The sequence below is a fragment of the Seriola aureovittata genome, chromosome 9 (genome assembly GCF_021018895.1).
Source record: "Seriola aureovittata isolate HTS-2021-v1 ecotype China chromosome 9, ASM2101889v1, whole genome shotgun sequence".
Taxonomy (NCBI): domain Eukaryota; kingdom Metazoa; phylum Chordata; class Actinopteri; order Carangiformes; family Carangidae; genus Seriola; species Seriola aureovittata.
The window spans coordinates 13,039,948-13,064,424 of NC_079372.1; the positions used below are offsets into that span (position 1 = coordinate 13,039,948).

The 24,477-nt window shown below is 40.8% G+C and overlaps 1 protein-coding gene across 3 annotated transcripts; it reads left to right on the forward strand.

The window, feature by feature from the left end:
* Nucleotides 1-1,681: 1,681 nt before the first annotated feature.
* On the forward strand, nucleotides 1,682-24,347 carry frmd4bb (FERM domain containing 4Bb). 3 transcript variants are annotated; one of them, XM_056384615.1, is made up of 24 exons: nucleotides 1,683-1,886; nucleotides 11,353-11,418; nucleotides 12,284-12,378; nucleotides 12,527-12,619; nucleotides 12,938-13,022; nucleotides 13,376-13,432; nucleotides 13,523-13,545; nucleotides 14,660-14,743; nucleotides 14,978-15,043; nucleotides 15,330-15,387; nucleotides 15,475-15,561; nucleotides 17,102-17,178; nucleotides 17,377-17,515; nucleotides 17,610-17,751; nucleotides 17,959-18,092; nucleotides 18,309-18,425; nucleotides 19,123-19,351; nucleotides 19,436-19,489; nucleotides 19,615-19,762; nucleotides 19,981-20,148; nucleotides 20,363-21,147; nucleotides 21,873-22,011; nucleotides 22,438-22,557; nucleotides 23,449-24,347. In XM_056384615.1, exons 2-23 carry the CDS (start codon nucleotides 11,353-11,355, stop codon nucleotides 22,553-22,555), a joined length of 2,964 nt encoding a protein of 987 aa, XP_056240590.1. In that variant the 5' UTR covers nucleotides 1,683-1,886; the 3' UTR covers nucleotides 22,556-22,557; nucleotides 23,449-24,347. The 3 variants fall into 3 exon arrangements, with proteins under 3 accessions (XP_056240592.1, XP_056240590.1, XP_056240591.1); XM_056384617.1 differs by lacking the exon at nucleotides 19,981-20,148 and having other exon boundaries at nucleotides 1,682-1,886; XM_056384616.1 differs by lacking the exon at nucleotides 22,438-22,557.
* The last annotated feature ends 130 nt before the right edge of the window (nucleotides 24,348-24,477 follow it).

Genomic DNA, 24,477 nt, shown 5'->3' on the forward strand with positions numbered 1-24,477 from the left:
ATCTCAATATTTCTTCGTGAAACAGAATCAAATGTTATGGGGGGGGGGTTAAAAAGGGCTGCTGTACTTGTGTCTTTTGGAAAATTACCAGCTGACTAAAAGTAAACACAGTAATGAATATTTCAGGAGCAGCTTCACACATGTGAAACACACACCAGTAATGTGCTTGAGCAGTATTGTGTCTTTTGATTTGCACGTCAACTGATGTGCGAAGTGACATTAATGTAATAGTCGGCTTGGTAGCATAATTACAGCCACCAAATTGGCAGTTAAATTTACTAAGCATATATTTGCTAGTGAACAATGTGTTAACCTGCTACTGTAAAAGGTGCTGAATGTTGACTTTGACCCACATTTCAGTGTAGGACAATCGGCAACTTGTTCTACAGGTTGAGCCATGAAGTGCTCTAAATATGGTGCTGGTTTTTGCCACTCGAATAGGCTGAAACTCCAGGACTGTATCAGATATTATAGATGTTTGAACTGTCAGTGTGTACCATTTCCTGTGTTTGTCAGTGGTCTGACCAGCTAAACACATCCTCCTCAGCAACTCACATTTTTAATCACGAGCCCCTGTTTGTTGCCACAAGTCCATGTATGTGAGGAAAAAAGCCTTTGTGCAAACACCCTGAATGCAGACAGACAAAAACATATCGGCCTCAGAACGAGCCTGTAAGGCTAACTGAATTTACTTTAGTAATACCTACTGCTTTAAAAGACAACAGTGTGATGAAAAATGTAAGGTCTTAGAGTACTTCAGAAACACAGAAGGATACTGAGGTATATTATTTTCTGGATGTACACACAGTTATCAAACATGGCTGGTGAAGAGAGGTAATGTTACGCTACCTCAACCAGTGCAATCAAAAAGTATACGATCATATAGTCTGCAGTTCTTTATATCCCGATATAGTATTCCAATAATCTAGTGAAAAGGGATTTTAAAAAACAACTTACCGGTATACATGAGCAAAATAATATTCTTTTTTGCTGAGTGAATCTGCAATTGTATAGAGATTCTTTTTTTTTTATTCTTTACAGTCAGTTTTTCTGTTAGTTTGTATGTCACATGTTTGGTTTTTATGTGGGTGTATTCAGTAGTTTAATGGTGTTATTGTACATGTTTGATTTTCTAGTGTAGCAGTAAACATTTGTTGAGTAGGCTATACAGTATATGTTAATATTGGCCCCTGGAAAAGTGGTTGTTGTCATGGTAACAACTGATGAGATCTCCAAATACTATACAATAAACTGATATGGCGAAGCCTCCATAATTTAAAAGCCAGTTGAGGCATAATTGTAAGAGTTTGTAGATAACAAAAAAAAAATCCATTCACTGAGAATATCAAAGGAACAAATACTTTGCTTAAAGGCAAATTATTAAATAAAATAGCCAATACGTGTAGCCTATAGCCTACATATAGCCTAGGCAATAATATTATGAAAGATTAAACATAATCTCATACTTGTGGTTGCTGACACTAAACAAGGCACATACAGAGCATTTTAAAGGAAAGTGAGGATGCAGCACACAGCCTTCGGGCTATCACACTTCATTATTATGGGGATTCAGTGCGAGCCACATCGGCCAGCAGCTGCTGGATGAGAGGGAGGGAGGGAGGCAGGGAGGCAGCGGGGGGAGGGAGGGGATGCGGGGCTTGTTCACATAATAGCCGGCGGCTGAAGGCGTGGTGAGTGTGGCTGAATACGAGGCGAGTGTGAGCGCTACAGTTGTAGGCTACCGGAGGATGAACGTGGACAGCGGCTGCACGGCGGCTCCTCTCCCTGGCAAAAGCAGTCGGGGAGAAAGCTGAACTGGGGGTGATCACTATGCAGGGGAGGCTCCACCTTAACATAACCTAAAGCGGGATATAAGGAGCGCGAAGGTAAGGCCATATTGTGATGTGATGGAGCAGGTTCAGTCCGCCTCAGTGAGCTGTGATGTGAGGAGACAAAGTAGACCGAGGCATGCTCGCGTGTGATCCGGAGAGAGAGCATCAATGAAAATTACAACAGCATGGGTTTGTCTCTCAGCGGCGACTGGCGTGTTTCCTCTGTAAAACAAGGTGGAGTGTGGCTTTATTTGACACATCTGTTTAGTCATGTTGCTCAGGTGGAAACCACCCATGTACAGTACTGAAGGCTACTGTAGCACATTCATTGTTCTCCCTGCATAGTGGCAACTGGCCCTGAGGTGGGCAAGTCTCATTATGGGATGCTGTGGGCAACACTGCTGATTGTAGTGGATAAAGAAAAATGTTAGATGCTATTGTTAGATGTGTGTTTAAGTTAAAAAGTAGCTTATATGCTACTTGAGTGGACTGAATGAATCATGCAGTATATAGCTGATTTAGGAAGTGTGACTTGGTGAATATTGAAATCCTGGATGAATCATCATTTTACCCTTCACAGCACTGTGAATCCTGTCTGTTCAATCATTACTTTATTACTGGACATTTCTATGGCTTTTGTGCATTATTAGCATTCCCTGTAATTGTATGTGGTTTGGCAATGACTGTGGTGACATTTGGAGACCTGGGTCAAGCATATTTAGTCAGGATAAACAAGAACATTACAGTAGTTGTTGTAGTTTTGGTGCAGGGAGGCCAAGGTACCCTCTTTGTTACCTCCTCTTTAACTCATGCATTTTTCATTTCCCTCTTTTAATTTATTGTTCTGGCAGGTTCTGGATCAATGTTTACTCTTGAGAAAAACAAGGATGAGCCCGGCAAAGGTTGACATTGACCTGCTGATGTTATCTCATGAGTCGAAGGAAGAGACGCACATATGGGTGTATTTAAAGCATCAGACGTTGTAAACAGGAATTGCTGTTGTGATGGTTGTATCTGAATGACACACGTGTCCTGCGTGAAACTTTGTCGCTCTTCCTCTATGTTGGAGAGGATGTCCTGTGTCATTTATCACCACAGTTGACTTCTGAGGCATTTCTGACAAACTCTTTGGAAGGGCAACGGGGGCGTTAAAGTCACGTTTCTGGTTTTGAACATCTCAAACGGAATCAGAGAAAAACACAATTCAGTGCCTTGCCTCATGAACACGCTCCTCCAGTATGACAGTCTCACAAGACTGAGATGTTCCTCGTTCTGTTTGAAGCTACTGAGAAATGTCTCAGCACTCAGCTGGCATCCTTCCATTTAGGAATCAAAGCCTCCTGAGACTTTGTGAGAAATGTGCTAAAGATGGAGAGGGAGAGATCTATTTTTGGACAGGAAAGTAATCTTGTCTTCATACACTTAGCACAGAGAGAATAAATCTGATATATATAATAAGGTGAAAGCCTATAGAAGAGCAGCATCACTTAAGTGAGACAGGTTGGTGAGGCTTTGGGGTCAGAACTTTGTCTTATACATATGCTGGTGCCTGAAAATCAAAACCACCACTTTCAGCAGACCAGCTGATCCCTGACATTTGTTTTCAGTTAAAAATCAGTATGACTTCATCACATCTCAGTCAGCATTGTCATTGTATGAAGATGCAGGCTGCAGACGCTGCAGATTCTTCTAATTCTTCATCCACATCATGTAATTTGGTCATGTTCCACTTTCTCCACCCATTCACGTCCGTGCCTCAGTGCCTCGTCCCTGAGCTCTGCAGAAAGTCACTGCAGTTTTTTTTTTTTCTAATGAAACTCTGCAGTTTGTGATAGCAGGACTGTCAGTGGGGACAGCTGTGAAAGAGTAAAAATGAGGGCAAGTGGTGGCAAAGCTCTCAAAATTGGAAGAGACAGACTAGTCTGTGTGTTTTGAATCAGTCTTGTGCGGTGTTGTGTGCTTTTACCAGATTTAAATTCTGCACTGAGATGCTGCATTTAGACAGTTTGGGGCTTTTGAAAATATCTGTAACCCGAATATCTTGATCTTTGAGATCTATAAATGGTGGAGAGTTTTACCTCCGGATCAATCTGTCTACAGTGACTAATCCATAAAACACATGCATCATAGACACAGGAACTAATATAAAAATATAAACATGAACTTCTGCTTTTTGGATCATTTGGTTTAATCTGAAGGGTGTCAGGAAGGCGATGGTCACACCTGATACTTTGGTAGAAAGAGAGACATGTCAAACAATACTGGCCAGATTCTGATCATTTCGTTGACCTTCTGACCTTTACTGCAGCGCCACCATCTGGTCACACTTTCTACTTTTACACTAGAAATATCAAAATATAATAAATGCACTGCTGAGAAATTTACTATGGGGGCACACTCATGTTGCCCAGATGACGACTCCACTGTGGAAAATCAATGAATCAGCTTTTCACTAGAGCTACCCTTGGACCAGAGTATACACTACAGCCAGATTAATGCTGAGCACATTCATGTTTCCAAAGCAATAAACCTTTATTCCTTACCTGTCCTCTCCACTTGTATCAATGTCAGAATAAACTTAACACTACTCATAAGGTCTCAGCTGTAAAATATTCAGTATAGTGTTTGCCACTTGTGTATTGTCGGGTGGAAATGAACACTGAGCCTCTAGGGGTCTCAGTATTATTAAAATATTTAATTTCTGTCCCAATTAGACCAGAAATAGTAGGAAATATAACACGTTCAAACTCATTACAATTTACTTTATGTGTGATTATGATATCATTTTATTCAGTTGTTGTGTTTAAAACTTGAATGTGATTAAATCTTTTAGACATGCTGTAGCAGTGTGGCTGTAGAGATGGAACTATTGGTCTGTCTGTTGATGAGGTGGTCCACCACTTTGGTCAAAGACTGACAAGTCTCTATTAGATTAGAATATAGACTATATTCTATAATACAGAACTTTTAACAAACTTGATGTGGGTGTTTGGCTCATTTAAACATTGAGCATTTCTCTGCAAATACTATTCAGGCTTCACAGCCACTGAGCAGTGTATTTAAAGGGATGACTATATGATGAAAATGAAAATATAACCACTGAACCTTTCTTTGGTTATGTTGCTTTTCTTCTTTTTAACACAGTCACAATCACTCAAGGTCAGTTCTTACGACAGCAGCTGGAACTCTGTGGATGCAAGCAGCTCTTTTGAGAACAGAAGGGACAGAAACATTAAATGTGACTGTATCACTAAGACTCCTCACTTGAATATGTATCGCCATTCTACTGTTCTGTCGAAAAGTGGTGGGTATGTAGTCGCCAACCAGTAGCATGGAAGTATTGATGTTAAAAACTGGCGTGTTAACACGGCAGTATCTGTCATCTTTAGACGTACAAATTTGACGTCTTAACGCAGACATCAAAACGCACGTTTTGGACCAACCCGCCTACCATACTGCCCCTACCTGTGGCCACCAATCACAGAGCGCCCATCCGATTGATCCAATCTAGCCAGCATTAGCTTCACCCCACCGGACCCAGCTCAAGGCAACACATGCGCGGCATAGCGGGGTCAAATTAGGCGCCAACGTAGGGCAAGGCTGGCTAGAAACTTACTTATTTGACCAAATTTATGATCAGAAAACCAAAAACACCAAGTGAAACTACTAACAGCAATAACGAAGATAATGACAACTGCAGAAACGAAGATGGACAAAAGAAGGGAGGGACTTTTCAAGCTAGCTGGAAAATAAAATTCCCTTGGATAGCCTATGATACCACACAAAACAAGGTGTTTTGTGAGGCTTGCATCACAGCTAAAGACATGAGTGCCCCGCTCCCATCAACAACACACACAGGAAATCATGGATGAGTAAAAACAAATCAAATTTTTATATTTAGTAGCTACTTGGGTCTATGTGTTGATGGTTAATTGCCTTAATTTTACTGTGTTGGCTTGTATGCTTTCTTTCTGTGTGTAACAGGAGAGGCATATTGTAACTTGTCTGGTTTATTAATGCGGGCCGCTTGTAGTGCTGTGTCACAGTCTCGGTCATGTTGGATTTGTGTTGTGTTGCTAAATAATCTTGGTGACACTGAATATTACTTTCCTTGCATTTCATGTTTTGTATCGTTAGGCGAACTTTTCATCTCCAACCCCTCTGTTTGTAAGTTTGACAGTCGTCGCTGTTAATTTCCGGTGCTAAAATGCTTATATTTGACTGCCAGTAAAGTAACAAGAAATTTCGACTATGGTTTTTGCAGAACATTTATTTTGGGCGTGATGGTGAGACATTCAACTGGTTAGAGCACCCACCATATTACAGAAATCGATAGAAGTACATTTGGCCACTGCTGAATGATATAATGTGGTACATGTTGCTTGTAGTTGTTGGACAGCCATGGAAAAAATACATCACGATGTCCTACTGCCTCTGTGGACTTCCTTTTCAGAGTGGGAATAGGAATTTGTACTGCATGATGACATCATTCACATAAATCACTCCTCTGTGATGCTGCCTGCCTTTGTTGTATCAAACATCTACTGCGCTATAAAATCAAAAATGAATATTTCTCACAGGTTCTAATGTGTCCATAATATCCTGAGCCTCATTGTGTTCATGAATTTCCCGGATATCACAAACAGCCAGACGGGTTCTCTCTGGGAGATGATGGTAGACAGATACCTTTTGACCGCTGACAACATGAGTCATGATGAGATATGAGGTGAGGAGATAATCCTGTGCTGTATCCTTCAGCCCACTGTCTCTCTAACCAGCTGGCTTCTTGTTCTGTGACTGGACTCTGTCTAGTTTTACCTTTAGGCTTTAATGTGGGCCTTTTATTTTTGGACTGCTAATACATATACAAGTGAAGCATCCAGTCAGTGGGATTTCTTCAGTAGAACTAGAACCTCTAAAAAGACCAAAACAATGACTTATAAATTGATCAGTTGCTCAATTATTATGTATTTGAGTCAATCTGTGAAGTCGTGTTTGGAGGAGTACTCCTATAGTTAGTCACAATTGACAATAAAAAAAGAGGAAGAAAAGCCCCCCCAAAACTGTACAACCAGAGATATTGTCATTGCTATGCCACGCATTCTTCTTCCTTGGCAAAACCTGGCACCTGCACTACTCACAATGCAAATCGACCCATGATAGTTAAGTTGGAGATTCGGGGGTATGCTAGTAGTGGCTAATGTAGCCTAACTTTTTTACTACCTCTGCCAAGAAAGTTATGTTTTCACCCGTGTCTTTTTGTTGGTTTGTCAGTAAGATTACACAAAAAGTGGTTAACTGAGTTGCACCAAACTTGGTGGAGGGATGAGGCATGGGCCAGGGAAGATCTCATTAAAGTGCCAATCCGGTTAAAAGGGGGGATCCAGGAATTGGTGGGATTGTTGACAAAGCATATGTTCTTTTCTTCGGCCATTTTGTTTATTATTATTCTGTTTTGGTACCTATCTAGTTCAGCTCAGTTTAACTTACTAAACATTGTGAGATAGGGCATTTTCAACATTTTCATCACTTTTCAGGAAATAATGTCTACATATGACATATTGATGGTGTTGAGAACTTACTGTGCAATTCGGTGCAATTTCATTATGTGGATCCAGATAAAAAAGAAATTGGGATCTCACAGACGTGTAGGATTGTTTTGCCTCGGTGGAGGTGTGCGCTCTACTGAATGCCATTCTAGTTTACATATGCATCAATACTCCCCAAGACTTACAAACAGACTTTGATGTGCGATCGGTGGAGTTCGCCTTTAACACGCCTTGCGCATGTCGCTCTATCGTTACCAGTCGGTCAGGTGACAAAGGTCGGAGACACATCAGGTGCAGCTATAGAACTTGATCTGCTGATTGTACTTTGTTTTAACAGAGGAACTGTAAGATCTCATGCACTCAAAACACAGAACTTGGTGTGTTTCCCTTTAGCATCACAATGTATTGGATATCACATCCTGTTAGGAAGTCTGATTGTAGCAACTGGAACACATTTCTACTTTTATTTCTCTGGGTTTCTTGTCTTTGTCTTTGTGGGTCATATGTCATAGTGGATTCTAATAATTTGGACAGGTTTTCTCAAAATTGTAAATTAAAATAGTTTGGGAATATGTTATTTATATTATAATAACTATTATAATTGACATGTTTTTACGATTGCAACGGGTGTCTTCAAAACAGCATGTAAGCATGGAGCAGAAACTGACTTGTGTGTGATACCATCCTTCATCAATAATGCATGAAAATGGGAAACTGAGATAAGACAGGCTGCAGTCTGGACATGACATTTAACCAGTGTGACGTATTAAACACTGACAGACAGTTTACTCAGGAGACAGAGAAATTCTCCTGTGAGCTCATTGTACATGTTTCAAGCTTGATATTGTATTATTTTTCACTATTAACGAGCTATTATAAAATGAGGAATTAATTGCTTTACAACACCTGCTCATCATCAGGAGGATTTACATCTCTGCATTGTACAAGGTTGTATCTTATTTTAATGAACATGGCTATTCTTTGTTTCTTCGTCAGTGAGGCCACATCTGCACCTTCACCAAGGCTCAACTGGGATGTTGCACTGTAGCACACATAAAAGAAGCTGTCTATATGCCAACCTCAGGCTCCAGACTGGAGCCAAACCCGCACCCTGTGGCGCAGTACTCAACCAGCGCCTATCCAGTCTCTGGAGAGACAAACACAAAGACTGACAGCTCTTTCTTTTTTTTCCCTCCGTGTCTTTTTTTACATTAAGGTTCAATGCTTGTCTTAACCCCACGGGGTCCAAGGCTGGCCCTTTATTGAGGTTAATTAGGTTGTGTTTGGTCGACCAAGCAGCACTGTCTGCTTTTCTGGGATGAGCCACACCAGCTCTGAGACATCGAACGAAGGTTGAAAATGATTACCAGTGTGCATTTGTAATTACTGAGAAAAACACAACTTTTAAATCGCAGCCAGTGCACTTGCCACTCGTTGTGTGTACCATTTGATAAAAGTCTCCTCTCTCTGTCACTACTGAGACACTGTGGGGTTAGTCAGGGTTGCTGGGCTCCTCACCCAGATATAAATAGCAGTTCTTGTAGTGATTATAGCTCTCAGATGATTAATGGTGTGGATTCCTAAAAATCACATCTCCTCCTTCCACTCATTTCATCTATATTGCATGAGCACGAGTTCTCCCAGCTGAATTAGACTCTCGTCTGCTAAGCTAATAAGTGCTTATGAAAATTCCTCAGTGGTGCGTGTTTGTTTGAGTGGCCATTTTCTCTATATGAACTTCTTCTTCACATAGGAAAATAATCCTGCACCATCTAGTGGCCAGTACCCTCACTGTACATGTCAGTTGTTACAGAAACACATCGTGTGACCCCACCATGATGCAGTCATATCCAAATCGAGCTCAAATCAATGTAATGATACACTTTGTGATTGTCAGGAGTAGCCACACTCCAAATTAATGGGATTTATTGAATGTGCACTTTTAATTTAGATCATGGAAGAAAATTTATGGCGGCGATAAGAAAGACACATTATTCAGGGGCTGTAATTGACAAAGTGCTCATTAAAATAATACAGATGCTGTAATTTAAAGGAGTGACAGGGTGTGCTCAGTCGCTTTCAGGAAGCAGGGCAGTTTGCGTAATCATTTATTAGTGCAGTGCAAGGAAAGAATCAATGAGAAAGTGTGTGCAAAGTAAAATGTCTTTGAGTTGTTTCAGTCACTTTAGTGGAAATCTCTCTTGCATCTATAATCAAATAACATTACTCAGTTAAAATTTACAGGAAGAGGAAGCACGAGAAACCTGATATCCAGATTCAGACCCATTCAGCCACAGAACAGCACACTAGTGAAAAGAGGGCAAAGTAAATTAAACTATCAGCAGACATTATAGGCATGCTTAACTGCCTCATATTAACCACTTATGTTTCTTGTCTGACCCATATTGTTCATATTAATAGGCTGTAAACCCTAAACAATGGTCAGGAGTCTGACCCAGTCAGCTCTCATTAAGTCAGCTGCTGATTTCTCGTGAACTGGCCACACTCTATAAGCCGTCACCGCACACAGCAAAGGCCTTGCTGCTTAGTCAGTCAGTCAGTCGGTCAATAACCTGGGTGGACGTCGCTGGTTAATCTTGATTTGTCTGGTGCTGCTCAGTTGGAGCTAACAATTTCATGGTCTGGATCCAAGAGGAGACTCTTATTAAAGGATGAAGTCTGGTCAGGGATGCATCCACACCTGCACTCTCCCTGGAGAGGTTTACCAGGTACCGCAGCTGCTCAGTTCACTCAGTCCAAGTGTTAGAAGTTGTGATCAGCCTCATTCTGTCAGATGAGAAGGCTGTTGGATGTGTTCGGAGTGCTTTTTTTTTTCAGTTTGTGTGCAGGTTTTGTTGTAAAACTGGTTAACCTCAATCTGTCATTTTTACCGGCTATTTGATTTATGGAGTAAATGGTGCTCTCACTGTCTCCCAGTAGGTCAGCCTGACTCTGACATCACAAGAAGCTTTTTTTGAAGGGCAAAAAAAAATGATCTCGCACAAGCAAACAAACATGATCTTATCATGTGGGCACGAGTACCAGAGCACTGAATTTAATGGATGCAGAGTTTAGTCAGAATCTGATATGAAGCTGTGGCTTACTGCTATAAAAAGTTGCTTGCTGGATGGAACGAGATGCACAAATGTTTTATTGTTTAAGGTGAAACACTGGAAAACCATGAATATTTTTGCAGTATTCAGATAACAATACAACAGTAACTATCAGGAAAAATGTTATTATATCAAAGTAAAAGTAGTTGGAGCAGAAAAATACCCCTGAAAACGTTCTGTTATTATGTATTATATCATTTAACTATTATGGTTAAATTCACATCAGAGCAGCTGGTGGAGATTAAGTTAATTGAACATCTTTACGTTTATATATTGTATAAATTATATATTGTTGGATAGTTTAATCTTTAGGTCTATACTTATACACTTACATTTCATGTGGAAATATGCAAGTGAAGTTTAAGAACCTCAAAACTATACTTAAGTACTTAGTTACTTTCCAACACTGGATGTTTGTTTATCAAATGCTGGAACGGCTGTGAGACTGAAAGAGCAAAAGTTGAATGCAAAAGATTCGAAATGGAAGAAATCCTTCCTTTGGTTGCTATGGCAACAAATCCTTAAGACAATGGTTTTATTGTCATTAACAACGTCAGTGTTTTTTTTTTTTTTGGGGGGGGGGGGGGGGGGGGGGGTTCATGAAAAGGATCACTGTATTTACCACCAAGGCCTTTGCTCTGTTTGACTGCCGATAGTCAATATGGCAACTGTTTCTCAACTCTTTATTTTCTTGTTTCTAGATGTTGTAGAAATTGGAAAAGTGGTATATGATGTACTGCCACTATGGTAAAAACATTAGTAATACACAAGATCCTTATGTCACTGCCGCTTGTGATGATGAATCGTTTGCAATCTGGGTCACAAGCCTTGAGCTTCCTCTTTTCTTTCCCCCTGCAGATGACTGAGGGCAGACTGTGCCAAGTGCAGCTGCTGGATGACAGGAAGCTGGAGCTGCTGGTTCAGGTACGAATGCTCCTGACTTAAAGTGGCTACAATTACTATTTTTATACTAACAATGGATTCAATGACTATGTGTAATGTGAAAGGTATGACTTGTGATGACGAATCACAGATACCGAATTATCAGCTGACTTTGCAGTTCCCCTCAACTCGATGGAGTGTTTCATTATTTTGCAGCCGGCAGCTGTTTTCATTGTAAAAGCCATAAAAACCCACTGTATACTACCTACTCAGCATCAAACAGAAGAAAGTTATTTACTAGCTGGTGAAGAGCCAGATATTTCCCTTTGGAGTTGGTGGAGACCAAACCAGAGTTAAAAGATGGATGAATATTAGAATTGAATCTGGCAGGTGAACGGAAAAAAAAATGATCATTTTGCTCCCAACTGAGGTTACTTTTGTCACCTCTGCCCAAGTGGCCAAAAAATCAGGTAGTGCAGGTATAGAAGTAGATATAGAAATGTAATACAGATTATTTTCTGTTCTGTAAAGACTAATGTGGTATGTTTTCTATGGAAATGTATTTCAAAAGTTGTGAAAAGGGTTTTTAGGGAAGTATTGTTACCTCCATCACGTTCCCTCAAATGTAGCAGGTTAAATCAGTGAGCAGGAAGAACACATCTGCAGCAGTACGACCTGGGTTTAGCACCTGAGTATGTGCACTGTTGAAAGTGTCAGTGCCAGTCCCATTCTGCCCTCTAGTTGACCTCTCAGTCTGACTTCTCTGGGGAAGAAAGGAAACAACAGACCAAACATTTATCCGTGAGACATTTATCAAGGAAATTGTCTGAATGAATTTACTAGGGATGTTTACCTGATAGTTCTGATTACGGTCAGTTTCCCATTAAATCTAAATCTTCCTTCACAGCCGAAGCTGCTGTCGTACGAACTCCTCGACTTGGTGTCCTCCCACTTCAACCTCAAAGAAAAGGAATTCTTTGGACTCGCATTTTTTGATGACAAGTATGTAAATTGTTCCATTTATTTTTCCAGTGGTTTGAATATTTACAGATGTCCATAAATGTATGTGTGTGTGCGTGAGTGTGCGTGTGTGCGCACAGATGTGTACAAAAAGCAGCTTTCTGACACGTCAGTCTGTTTGCTATTGCAGTGGTCAGCGTAAGTGGTTGCAGATGGACCGCAGAGTTCTTGAACATGACTTTTCGAAGAAGCCTGGGCCCATTGCCCTCAACTTCCTGGTCAGGTAATAATTCATCCCCTTGTGCAAAGTACAAGCTCTCCAGCAGGGAGCGCTACTTTGCTGACAAGTACTATGTCCAGGGTAGTTCTGTGATAAAATATTCCTACTCTGATTGTCTTGAACATACATATCAATGTCTCCAGCTGGTGGTTGTCATTCCTTTGCACATCACTCTCACCTCACACTGCTCACCAAAGCAAGCACTTGCCAGAGAGTATTGGAAATGTAGGATTTCCTATGTGCAGCAACATCAAAGTGACAAGTTATCTCCGGTTTCACCCTAAATTTGTTGTGTATGCATCTGCTTTTTTCCCGTCGCAGGTTTTATGTAGAGAACATAACGCAGCTGAAGGACATCATAACGGTGGAATTATTCTTCCTGAATGCGAAATCTGCTGTCTACAATGTGAGTGTTTTTCTCTTGTTTTTTTCTGTGGTTTGAAGCAATGAGAAATGATCCTGCCATAGATGTGTTTTTTTTTTCTCAGCAGCTTCCTGATGATTCACTGTCTCTGGACCCTTGCAGCACCTCACAGCTCAGCACACAGTGGCTGCAGGGCACAGTTTTCTCACTCTGCTGGCTGGAATGTAAAGCAGACAGTCTAAGAAAGTAGAAAAACACAAGGGTTCATTTCGAGAGGTTATTGTAGGGCAGCACAGAGAAGATTCTATGTTTGGATATAGAAAGCTTTCTCCACATAGACCTCATTTTCTGCATCCTATTTATTTTTTATCCTGTTGCTTTATTATTTCTCTCAGGGGATCATTGAAGTGGAAAGTGAAAACGTCTTCAAATTAGCTGCAAATGCTTTGCAGGTTAGTGCTTTTAATAGCCACATATACATACATTAATTTGCTGCATCTAAAAGCATGCAATCTAATAAGATGTTCTTTTTTAATCACCAGGAGGCTAAGGGAGACTACACAAGGTAAGAGCGCATTATCATCTGGGTACGAAGTATTTAACAGCAGTTAGTAGTGAGCTTTTAGCCAAGACATTCAATAGGTCGCTTATTTCAATGCAGACAACAAAATCAATAGCAGTGTTATGCGGGGCTTAACGCAGAGTGCTGAGCAGCTTGCACCAGGCAACTAATGAATCTCACAGTGCTGATAGAAGCCAAGCACCAGAGCAGAGACACCTTTACACTGCAGAGTGCAGCTTTTAGCTGTAGTTAACAACTAACAGAGATGCCTTTCAATATTATATGCTTGTAGTGTTCTGATGAAATACTGCAGGTCTTTGTGTAGGTCCCCACCTGGCTTCAGCCAGCAGCTGGTCTGTGAGATGGTTTGAGAATATGAGAGTAAAGTCTTTATAATCACTGTAGCTGCTAAGTGTGGAGGACACTGAGGTCATGTCTTGTTGGAGGGATTTAAGCAACTTGAGGGGAGCTTATATACAATTTAAAAACCTACATGTATCGGCTCATTCCATTTTTTTTTTAGACTCGGTGTGTTTAAATTTTACCACTTGTAGAAAAATAAAAATGAGGAGTCAGTATTTTGAAACGGCATGTAGATACTCACGTTGGAAAATAAAATGTACACAAAGTCTAAATGACCATGATGGGAGAAGTATTCACATACTTTATTCAAATAAGTCACAGTACTACAGAGTAAGAATACACTAATTAAGAATACAAATTTTACTGAAATAGAAGTATATACATTTTACAAGCCAAATGTACTTAAAGTAGCAAAAAGTAAAAGTGCTCCTAATGCAGAGTGGCCCCTTAAGTGTTATGTTATTAATAGATTGATATTACTTTTGCATAAATGTTTAAGGAGCATAGTAATGTTGTAGATGTTTGAAGTAGAGCTAATTTTAACTACTGTTGTGTAGTTATTCTTTACACTCTATCATATTTTATGAACCTCAGATAAATGCTTTATTGCAAAAAGTCAAAGCTTTACTTCTGATATGTTGTGGAGTGTGAAGTAGGTGAATATTGAAATAAATTAGAAGTACCTTGAGTAAATCCAGGAAGTGCAGTTAAGTAGTCTTATAGACTGTTATCAGAACTTCAATTTCTGTTTCAGCGATGAAAACACTCGAGCTGAGTTGAAGAAGCTACCAACTCTTCCCACCAAAGTACTCAAGGAACACCCATCACTTGCATACTGGTACGCTTACAGGAAATGCTAATTTGAAGTCTGAAATCCCTTCACGTTGTACATCATGCAGTCCTTTAGCCTTGACCTGAAAAACATTCACTCTTCTTGCTTTTGTTTTTTATTTGAGGTTAAGTGAAAGTTTTCACTCCGTTAAAATCATTTAACCAACAATAGAATTGCTTAATCTGATAATATGCACCTGTTTAAAGAGTAAATGGCCGTCTTCTTTATGTGCCATTGCAGTGAGGATCGAGTAATTGAATATTATAAACAGCTGAAAGGGTTGTCCCGAGGACAAGCCATTGTGCAGTAAGTACTGAAAAATTTGTGTAATTAGACAGTGAATGTTACTAAGCTTTAAGTTCATTCATCTTCCTTTCACCTCCATTAGCACGACCCTCTCTCTCTCTGGCATTCCCTTTCTTATCAGCTGATAGAAATCAATAGCACCTCTTCAGTTGCAGTCCAATGAGTCACACTGATTCTCTGGACAGATATCAAATTCCCAGGGCTATCATCACACTTCCAAGGTAAACCACATGTGGATGTTCAAATAGCAGCTTGTGGTTTTGATAAAGCTTTGCTCTCGCTCTAGGTATTTGACATTAGTGGAATCCTTGCCCACGTACGGCGTGCACTATTATGAAGTTAAGGTAGGTCCTCTGCTGTGATTAATGTAAAATGACAGCTGTTACGCTTGAAACTGAGTCAGCCATATCAGCTGTGCTCTTGCCTCACAGGATAAACAAGGGATCCCATGGTGGCTTGGAATCAGCTATAAAGGCATCGGCCAGTACGACCTGCAGGATAAATTAAAACCTCGAAAGGTAAACATTTCCTGCAGCTCGCTCTCCAAAATGGCTGCTGCTGTTTCTCTGCTTCACTAATCCGACTGTGGACATGATAGCACAGGGCATGGGGTAAGGATTGCCGCTGTTGCACATAGCGTGTTGATTCACCAGCTCTTATTCATGCATCATCTACTTCACTCCAACAAAGGCTGGGCTTTAGCTCCTGCAGACGAGGCCAGACTTGAAAAGTTGTAGCAAAATCTCAAATCAGTCAGAGCTCTAGCACTTTACCTTAATGAGGCTGATGAGTTTGGTCCTTAAGAATCATACATTCAGTATGAACCTGCTTTTCCTGTTCCACTGTTGTGAGCTTGTGAATTAATAGGAGGGACACCCATGTGAGTGATCTGTAAGCTATGTTGTCTAGTCAATGGGTGCAGACATGCAGTGCTGTGATTAAAATAAAAAATGAAAAAAGAGGTGAAAGTTCATAACAGCTCTTATTCATTTACTGGCATTGTCTTCCTGTTAGAAGCCTGACAATCACTGAACATGCTTGTCTGCTGAATTTCAAAAATTGTGCAAGCAGCAGCCAGCTGTGAGTTTGGGAGAGGAGAAGAGGGAGTGTGCTGGTGATGTCAAAGGGAGAGGGGCTGGATTTGGGCGTCACCCTGCATGTTCTGAGAATACCTGAGGAGACAAGTCAGGAGCTGACAGGAGACAGAACGAAGTATGTGTGTGTGTGTGTGTGTGTGTGTGAGTTGACAGCAAAGACGGGGAGGATTTAATAACTTGTGAACATCCATTGTGCTGGTAAGACTGGATACTAAACTTCTTTGTCTGGTCAATTTTGGAAGTCAGACTGCATTAGACTGAGCTTTAGTTATTTGTGTTTTTGGGACATTTACTAATTTGCATTTTGAATAAAACAATCTATAAAATGGTCATTTTTAAAGTAAAACTGGGTGAATGTCAGCTTCTCTAAACTTGTTACTGAATGTGATCCAAAATACCCCTCACAGCAGCCACGTGTAATATCATTTTCTGTGTGCTGTGTGTTCAACTTTGTGTCTCATTCGGATCTTGTCCAGACATACAGTGAGTCATTTGCCCTAACAGACTGTTCATATCTGGCTGTTGTCAGTGAGCACCTGGGTGTTACGGAACATGATGAGCCATGGAAGGTGTTTTATACCGCGATGAGTCTTTGTGTAATGTCCCCTTGTGGTCTTCTTCTCTCTTTAACACCTGCATTATTGCAGACTTGGCATGCCAGGCGGCCCAGACTCTAATGACAGTGCATGTTGGCTTTCTTTAATGACTGTGGTTGAAACAGGCCAGAACACCTGCACTACCCTTGTAATAGTTTATTTGACGTCAGTCAAGATTTTAGATGATTTTAGAAAATGGTATGTGAATATTCACCTGGACTGAAGGTACAAATGGACACATTTTAAAGCTGTTATTTCCTGGCGTTGCACCACCTTTTGTCTCTATATATATCATGTTGTGAATTACCCAGAATAATATCAAGTTCCCTAACTACATATTGTTATTGCTCCGTGTTTACCTCCAGCTATACCAGTGGAAGCAGCTGGAAAACTTGTACTTCAGAGAAAAAAAATTTGCTGTAGAAGTTAATGATCCACACAGGTGAGTAGCAGGAGAGATTCCTCTTTGTGATTCTTGATCCATTTGTACAAGTTGACTGTTCTGTTTTCATGTTTGTTTAACCTCTGACTGATCCATCTTTTCACTATCATTCATTTCATTGTAGCTTTTATATTAGATATGACAAAAACTGTAACATCAACCAATCAGATTTCTTTTGTGGTGTGTTCCCTGCAACAGGAGAGCAGTAACCAAGCGCACCTTTGGGCAGACAGGGCTACTTATCCACACATGGTATGCCAGCCATTCTCTGATCAAAACCATTTGGGTCATGGCTATTAGCCAGCACCAGTTTTACTTGGACAGAAAGCAAAGCAAAGTAAGTGTCAGTCATCAGTTACTGCCTGTTATTTTAAATACTGAGTTACACATCTGCTAATCTTTGTTTTACGCAATACTCTTTGTTTTTTCAGGCTAAATTAGGAACAGCAAGGAGTCTGGAGGAAATCGCCATGGATCTCACAGAGCATGGAGGAGCAAAAATGAACAGACTGGGAGACACAGGCCTAAAGAATAACTTCATAACAGCCAGCAATGGGAGCCTGGTATCTACAGGTTGGTTTTAATTGTCTCAGCTCATGCAGCAGGTCTGCATTAAGCTATTATTTCAGATCATATTTGTGCTCACAACTGTCTCTGACTGAGCTGTAAAACATAAACGATGAGCTGTTTGTGAATAAAAAAAAAAGACAAGTTGAAGAGTAACATGGATGTCATTTTTTGGATATGAGGATATAAACAGTCAGAATGCTGTTTTCGCAGGTTCTGCAGACTCTGAAATGAGTGAGGAACAGAAGAAAGAGAAACTCTCCGAGCTGAGAAAAAAAGAACAAGAGATCCAAGATATTTTGGCCAAGAAAACAAAAGAACTGAAAAAGATTTGCCTGCGAGAGGCGGTGAGAAATCATTTTATATACACTTCCCTTTGCACTGGTACTACATTTTGCAAGGCACATATAAGTCTTCTTTTTTTTTTTTTGTAAATAGCCACATTCAGTCTGCTGAACTCCCTTTATTAAACTGTCTTGTTGTGTGGTCGGTAGAGTAATGGTTTCTGCTGTTACTCTCAGTTCATTTCATTGTCAAGGGGACTTGTTGTTTTGTGTTTTCAGGAGCTTACTGGCAAGCTGCCAAAAGAGTATCCACTCTCCTCAGGTGAAAGACCGCCACAGGTCAGACGGCGTGTCGGCACTGCTTTCAAGTTAGATGACCTGTTCCCCTACAATGAGGTCTGTATTTGATGGTGCTCTTAGATCAAAATGCAGCAGCAATTCCTGCCTGATTTTTTTTTTTGTGTGTGTCTAACACTGTTTGTTCTATTTATGTTGAAGTTGACACGGCTAATTCTAATATTTTCCCGTTTTTTTTTATTGTTGTCAACAAAACCCATGTAAACATTACAAACAGCAAGTAGTTAATAGACATCTTCTGTTGTCCAAAATCATTGATTTGATGAACATGGGCACTGTAGTTTATTTTGAGTCAATCCCACAGGCACCATTCTGTTGGTGCAAATATTTACTTAGTAGATGAAAAAAACAACAACTAATTACTCCTGTTTGATAAATGTTTGCTTAAAAGTACAGCGCTCAGCAGTTGTAGCCTTTTTTTAAAAAAAGAAACTATAGATTCTTGACCCATTTTTAAAAGAGCTATTTTTAGGTTTGCCTATCGCTACATAGCCAACATTAGCTCAGTCAGCTGCTAATTTGCAGAATATGACAGTATTGTATTTGCAGCTTATTTAAGAATTGATTTTAAATAAGGTCCACATGACACGAAGACTTAATTAGATATAGTTTGTTATGCATTTTAAATTAATAGGGAAATCTGATAATGATTAGGTTATATCCTGATTTCCTGATGTGTAGCTGAACTTATAACTTATTGGTATCTCTGGGGCCGTGCTGCTTGTGGTCTGTGCAGGATCCTTTCCTCAGGAACCTGGAGAGCAGATTTGCCCTGCAGCAAAAGATTGTGGAGGCGGCTAAGAAACTTGCAAATGAGCCAGAATTGTGCAAAACAGTCAAGAAGAAGAGGAGAAGAAACTGTTTGGATGCCATGCACAAACTCCAGCAGATAGAGGATGAGATGAACCAGTACAGAATCAAAAAGGGAAAAAAGCCCACGCAGCGGGCCTCAGTAATCATTGCAGGTATGGTGCACGTTGACCTGTGTTCCTGCATTAATCATTTAGCTATATTCATAATAAACATGGAATTATTTTCTGTTTCACCAGATGAACTCGTCCGTTCAGACTGTAGCTCCCTGTCTAGTCTCCCACTGGATGATGGTGAGTCAGACAGCACACATTCTGGTGCATTCAAATCATCTGACCTGCTGTACAAATTTTTTAAATGGCTGATATTCAAATACAGTGTTTCAGAATTTTTACTCTGTTTTTCCCTTTGTATTCAGATGACTCAGACGGCGTCAGCCAGAGGCCACGCTCACGGTCAGTCCAAGTTTCCCCTCAGCTGAGTCCAATGCGATCGCTGGGGGCAGAATATGATCTGGATAGACAGGCATCTCCGAGGGAAAATCACAATAACAAGAACCACAGCAGGTGGGGAAACGGTTCCCATGAGGTCTTATGGAAAGCATAACTTGTTTTACAACTTTACATTTTATTTAAAGCTTCCGTGTTCTTGGAATGAAGCAGTGATGTCATGTTTTGGCAGAATCCATAATATATGTTGTGTCATGTTTGCATCCTCATTCCTTACCTCAAGTCTCATCCCTTTTTTTTTTTTTTGATCCTCTCCCAATACCACACCCTTTTAGATTAGCTTTTGAAGGTCAGGAGGCTTCCCACTACTACCAGAATCCAAGAGAGGTCTCCTCCACCCACAGTAGTCCCTATAAAACCCTTCCCAGACCTCCTAGAGATCCACGCAGCATGCCTCCCACCCCGGTTATGACCCGCAATGCCTACAGCAGCAGCCAGCTCAGGTGTGATCTCTTCTCCCCAGCACTGCCAACCCAAAATCTGTCCTTCTCCTCAATAATAACTTCACTCCAACCCACTCCCTGCTTGTGCACAACCTTTAACTAAAGCTCTCATACAAACCTCTAACCCATATTGTACTAACAAATCTGGAAATAATATCTTATAACTGATTTTATTCTTTTAAGAAACAGTTTAAAAGCTGTGTCCCTTCTCCAGGTCAGAGGGGTCTCCTCATTGCTTCAGGCATCGCAGCGGAAGTCTGGAGTCACAACCTCGACTGAGAAAAGACACAGACTCGGAGAAGCCAGTGTTTATCTTGTCACAGGCCCACCGCAGCAACAGCACAGAGGTGTTAGAGGACTGCTCCTCCTACACTAGTCAGTCCAGTCTGGACTACTGCGGGGCAGCCAACTCCCACTACAGTACTCTGGACTCCCGCACCTCAACCATGCATCGTCTCCACAGGAAGGTGGAAGTGTATGGAAATACCGGGAGTATGCCCAACTTGGTCCAGCACCATTCTGGTTGTAGTTATTCATGTGACGCCTCAGCACACTATGCACCTAGTCCCTACTACGTCACCGATTACCCCTGCTCGGACATCGAGCCTTTCGGTAACGGTGCCTATGTGTATGAGAATGAAGTCGAAGGCCACTACAACGTCAACCCTTCCTACCAAATAAATGGGTATCATGGACATGACAGATTCAGGCACTATAGCAGTGACCGGGCAGATAGTCTGTCCCAGAATCCCTACGCGACAGTGAGGCCACCGCGGAACAGAGAGGGGCCCAGAAATGAGCTCTTGGCCAAGAACATGCAGAAGGCCCTGGTGGCAGAGCATCTGAGAGGCTGGTATCACCGGAGCAGGGGCCACAGGGATGGAGGGAGGGGGATGCTGGCTGGATATGACTTCGACAGCGGCTCTCAGCTCAGCCTGGGCTACCAGACCATGCCAGCGGCCTTCAGCCACTCCAGCAGAACCACCTCCTTCTCCTCAGGTGAGACAATGTCTTTGAGCTGTTTGAAAAAATTAGGAAGACATAGGAAGTAAAAACAGTTTTTGTTCTTCTAAACTAGTGTTGGATATATTTTCATATCAGTCTGCTTTTAGTTGTTTATTACATAATACATATCAGCCAGCATGGTCTTTGTGATGTGTACGCATCCTGCCAGCGATGCTATTTTATTTCCACATTTAATTTGTCCACTTGAGTTATGTTGTTCTCCCTCAGTGTGACTTCCTCCACCTTGCCTTAAAAAACTGCTAACACACCCAAGACAGTTTTATTTATGCGCGTTTCAGTGGAGGCTCTTTTACATCCTGCATCCACAGCTTTCGTAAGGTGCCAAGAACGTAAGGGTGGGAGGAAATTAGTCCCAGTTTGTGCCTCTCATGTATTAATATTACATTCAAGTCACACAAGTTCTGCATGTTAAAAAATGTTTAACCTATTTTCCAAGTTGGGACTGTATTTCCAAAACCAGTTAGGTAATGATATCCTTTTCTGATTTGTATGAATATATGAAATTACACCAATGTAGAGTAACACAAATACAGGCAAGTGTTGCTAATTGTAATGTATATATTGCCATCTCATGTGAGGGGTGTTTGTTTTGCAATAGTGACGTGAAGCTGGATTCAACAGTGTCTCCAATAACAACAATTACTCCTGAGTTACACTCCAACATTAGCTGAGTGTGTTTGCTTTTGTCTCGTTCGCAGTGTCCTCAGTGGAGAGCACGGGCAACTGGCGCAACCAGCTGGCGGTCGGCCTGACAGAGTACGATACACCCGTCACACCTCAGTACCCTCACCCTGGAGCTCACTCCACTCCGTACAACCGCAGTCCTACACACAGCCGGTGAGTGCTGTAGTTCGCTGAAGCTGTAGATGCGAGAGGAAGTGAGCCAGTCACAGATAATTGAGTGTTGTTCTTGCAGTTTCGTTATTAGTGGAATATAGAAGAAGATAAAATGCTGGTTGCTATATCGAGGATTCAGCTCAGGGCTCAGTGGCAGGTACAGATGCCGGTGTCATTTGCATTTCCTTTAATGCATGTCTGTTGCAGTTCAAGGCTTTGGTTTTTTCGTGCTGCTCTGCCTCTGTAAATGAAAGATCACTTTGTATTGCTCTCTTCTTGCATAAAAAGGTTGTATCTTTTCATTGTATTCTGCCAGCGTGACCTGTAACTACTTAGCTCATAAAGAATGTAACCGTGAGGATCTCCTCTCTCTTTCTCCCCTCCCTGCCTCTTGTCCTGACTCATGATTAATGCTCGTGTGTGCAGATTTTCTCCAGAAAACAAAGTGTCTGACACAGTGCCTAAAAATTCTGAGTCAGTTGAGGTGGTTGGTGATGAGGCCACTAGTACAGATGAACCATCAGACAACCATTCTAGCACTTAAGGGTGAGACCAAACACAGTGGGTCACGTGTTGTGTCGTGTTGCCAGTCATCTCCATTTTGACATCCCATCCTCATCCGTGTGTTACTTCTTTATAGATTATTTAATCAAATCATCCACATGTTCATATTGTGGTTTGCTGTTTCTTTTTTCTTCAAGCACAGCATCTTTATATTTTCTCAAAGGTATTTCAGTCAGTATCTTGATGTATGACGTATATTAAAAGCAAGGACATATCCCCGAGAGTGTTTATCACATGATTAGCAGAGCCATGCTAGCAGCTCTGTGTGGCTGGACTTAAGCACAAGTGCTTTGAGCTACATGCTAACATTAGCAGGTAGCATATTAAGGTTTATCAGGTGTGTTATCATGCTAACATTTGCCTGGGAATGTCATTCGTTCTGCAGGTATTTGGTCATAAAACAAAAAAAATTGACAAATTAAAATTTTGACTTGATGATGGCAAAATAAAGGGCATCACTTGATTTGTTACAATTCAGCCTGAGGCGAACATTAATTCCCCTGCAAATATTCATGGTAATTCATCCAATAGTTGTTAAGACATTTTACTAAAAAATGAACATTTCGACCTTGTGGAGGAAAAGTCACTGAAGTTGGCAGGCTTCATCTTTTTAGGGCGATGAATGTTTGAACCAAATTTCCTGGTAATATATCCATTAGTTGTTGAGATATTGACTTGCTGCCAAGTAGGAAGTTTCCGTTTAGTCCGTGAAGCTCATGCTGTTCATCCTCACAAAGTGATGTGGACTCTTTGGTTTATTGCATTTTCATTTCCATTCCTCCGTTTTATCACAAGGTTCGGTCGTGTGCTCCTTGTTCTCAACCAGTTGAATTACAATATATTTGACATATTTTTGTGTCACTTGTTGGACAGATTTCACCTGGACGGAAGCTACATGAGCATCAACTGAAGAGGACCAAACCAAAATTTTGGCACAAATAAAGCCATGGCCAGCAGCACATGAAGGGGATGAAGTTGAAACACAAGCCGTACACAAACTTTTTGGCTGCCATAACTCCATCTAGGGGGAGTGGCAAGTGGCAGAGTCTAGGTGTACGCTGTCCTCATGTTTAAAGTAACCTCTGAACACAGTGATGACACTCTTGAATGACTTTCCCATGTGCCTTGGATTGGATGAATTGTACAGGCAGATGAGAATGTGTCAAAAAGACAGATAAGATGTTGCACAAAGGATATTGTGTATCAAAGATGAAAACAGAGGCAACGTGTGTTTTTACCAAACCCAACTCCATGTATTTTACCAGGAACTAGCTACTGCCTTATACAAAACAGTAGGTTATAGAATAAAATGATTTTCACCACTTTCATGTCAGCAAAATATGATAAAAAGTATTCATAAATACAACATCCAAATTGAAAACGAAGCTTGAAATGTTCACTAATGTGACATGACAAGAACTGATTTGATCATCATTAGAGCAGACTGTGTATTTGATGAATTTCCATTTCTTCCTTTCTTTAAACTTTGGATCAGAATGTATTATGTCAATATTGTTTATAGAATCATTTGTCCTTGTTGGTGCCGTATTGTGTTTTAAAAATGCATGGTGAGAACATTGATCTTTTGATAAGAACTTCTTTTTATATTTACAGAAGACCACTGCCGTAAAAAAAAAAAAACATATTCATGTCTCGTTATTTGTTTTCTCACATATTTGTACAGTCAGTGTGTAGTTACATGTTGTTAGATGTCGTCATATAATATTTTCCACTGGGAACAAGGATGTGAATAAATACATGTGTGACACATAGATAGTTGTTGTCACTTTCTTTAAGAGGCGTGTGTGGGTGGGTGGTAAACAACTGGTTCAGGTTCTGCTATTTAGTAGTTGAGTAACCTTTTAAAGGAATAGTTTGATATTTTGGGAAATTTCTTTATTG

Bases quoted from the DNA above. Each gene is read 5' to 3' on its own strand.
- frmd4bb (XM_056384615.1), top strand. From the start codon at position 11,353: ATGACTGAGGGCAGACTGTGCCAAGTGCAGCTGCTGGATGACAGGAAG. The intron at 15,044-15,329 runs GTAAGTACTGAA...CTCTCGCTCTAG, and splicing joins CGAGGACAAGCCATTGTGCA to GTATTTGACATTAGTGGAAT. The intron at 19,490-19,614 runs GTGAGTCAGACA...CTTTGTATTCAG, and splicing joins TAGTCTCCCACTGGATGATG to ATGACTCAGACGGCGTCAGC.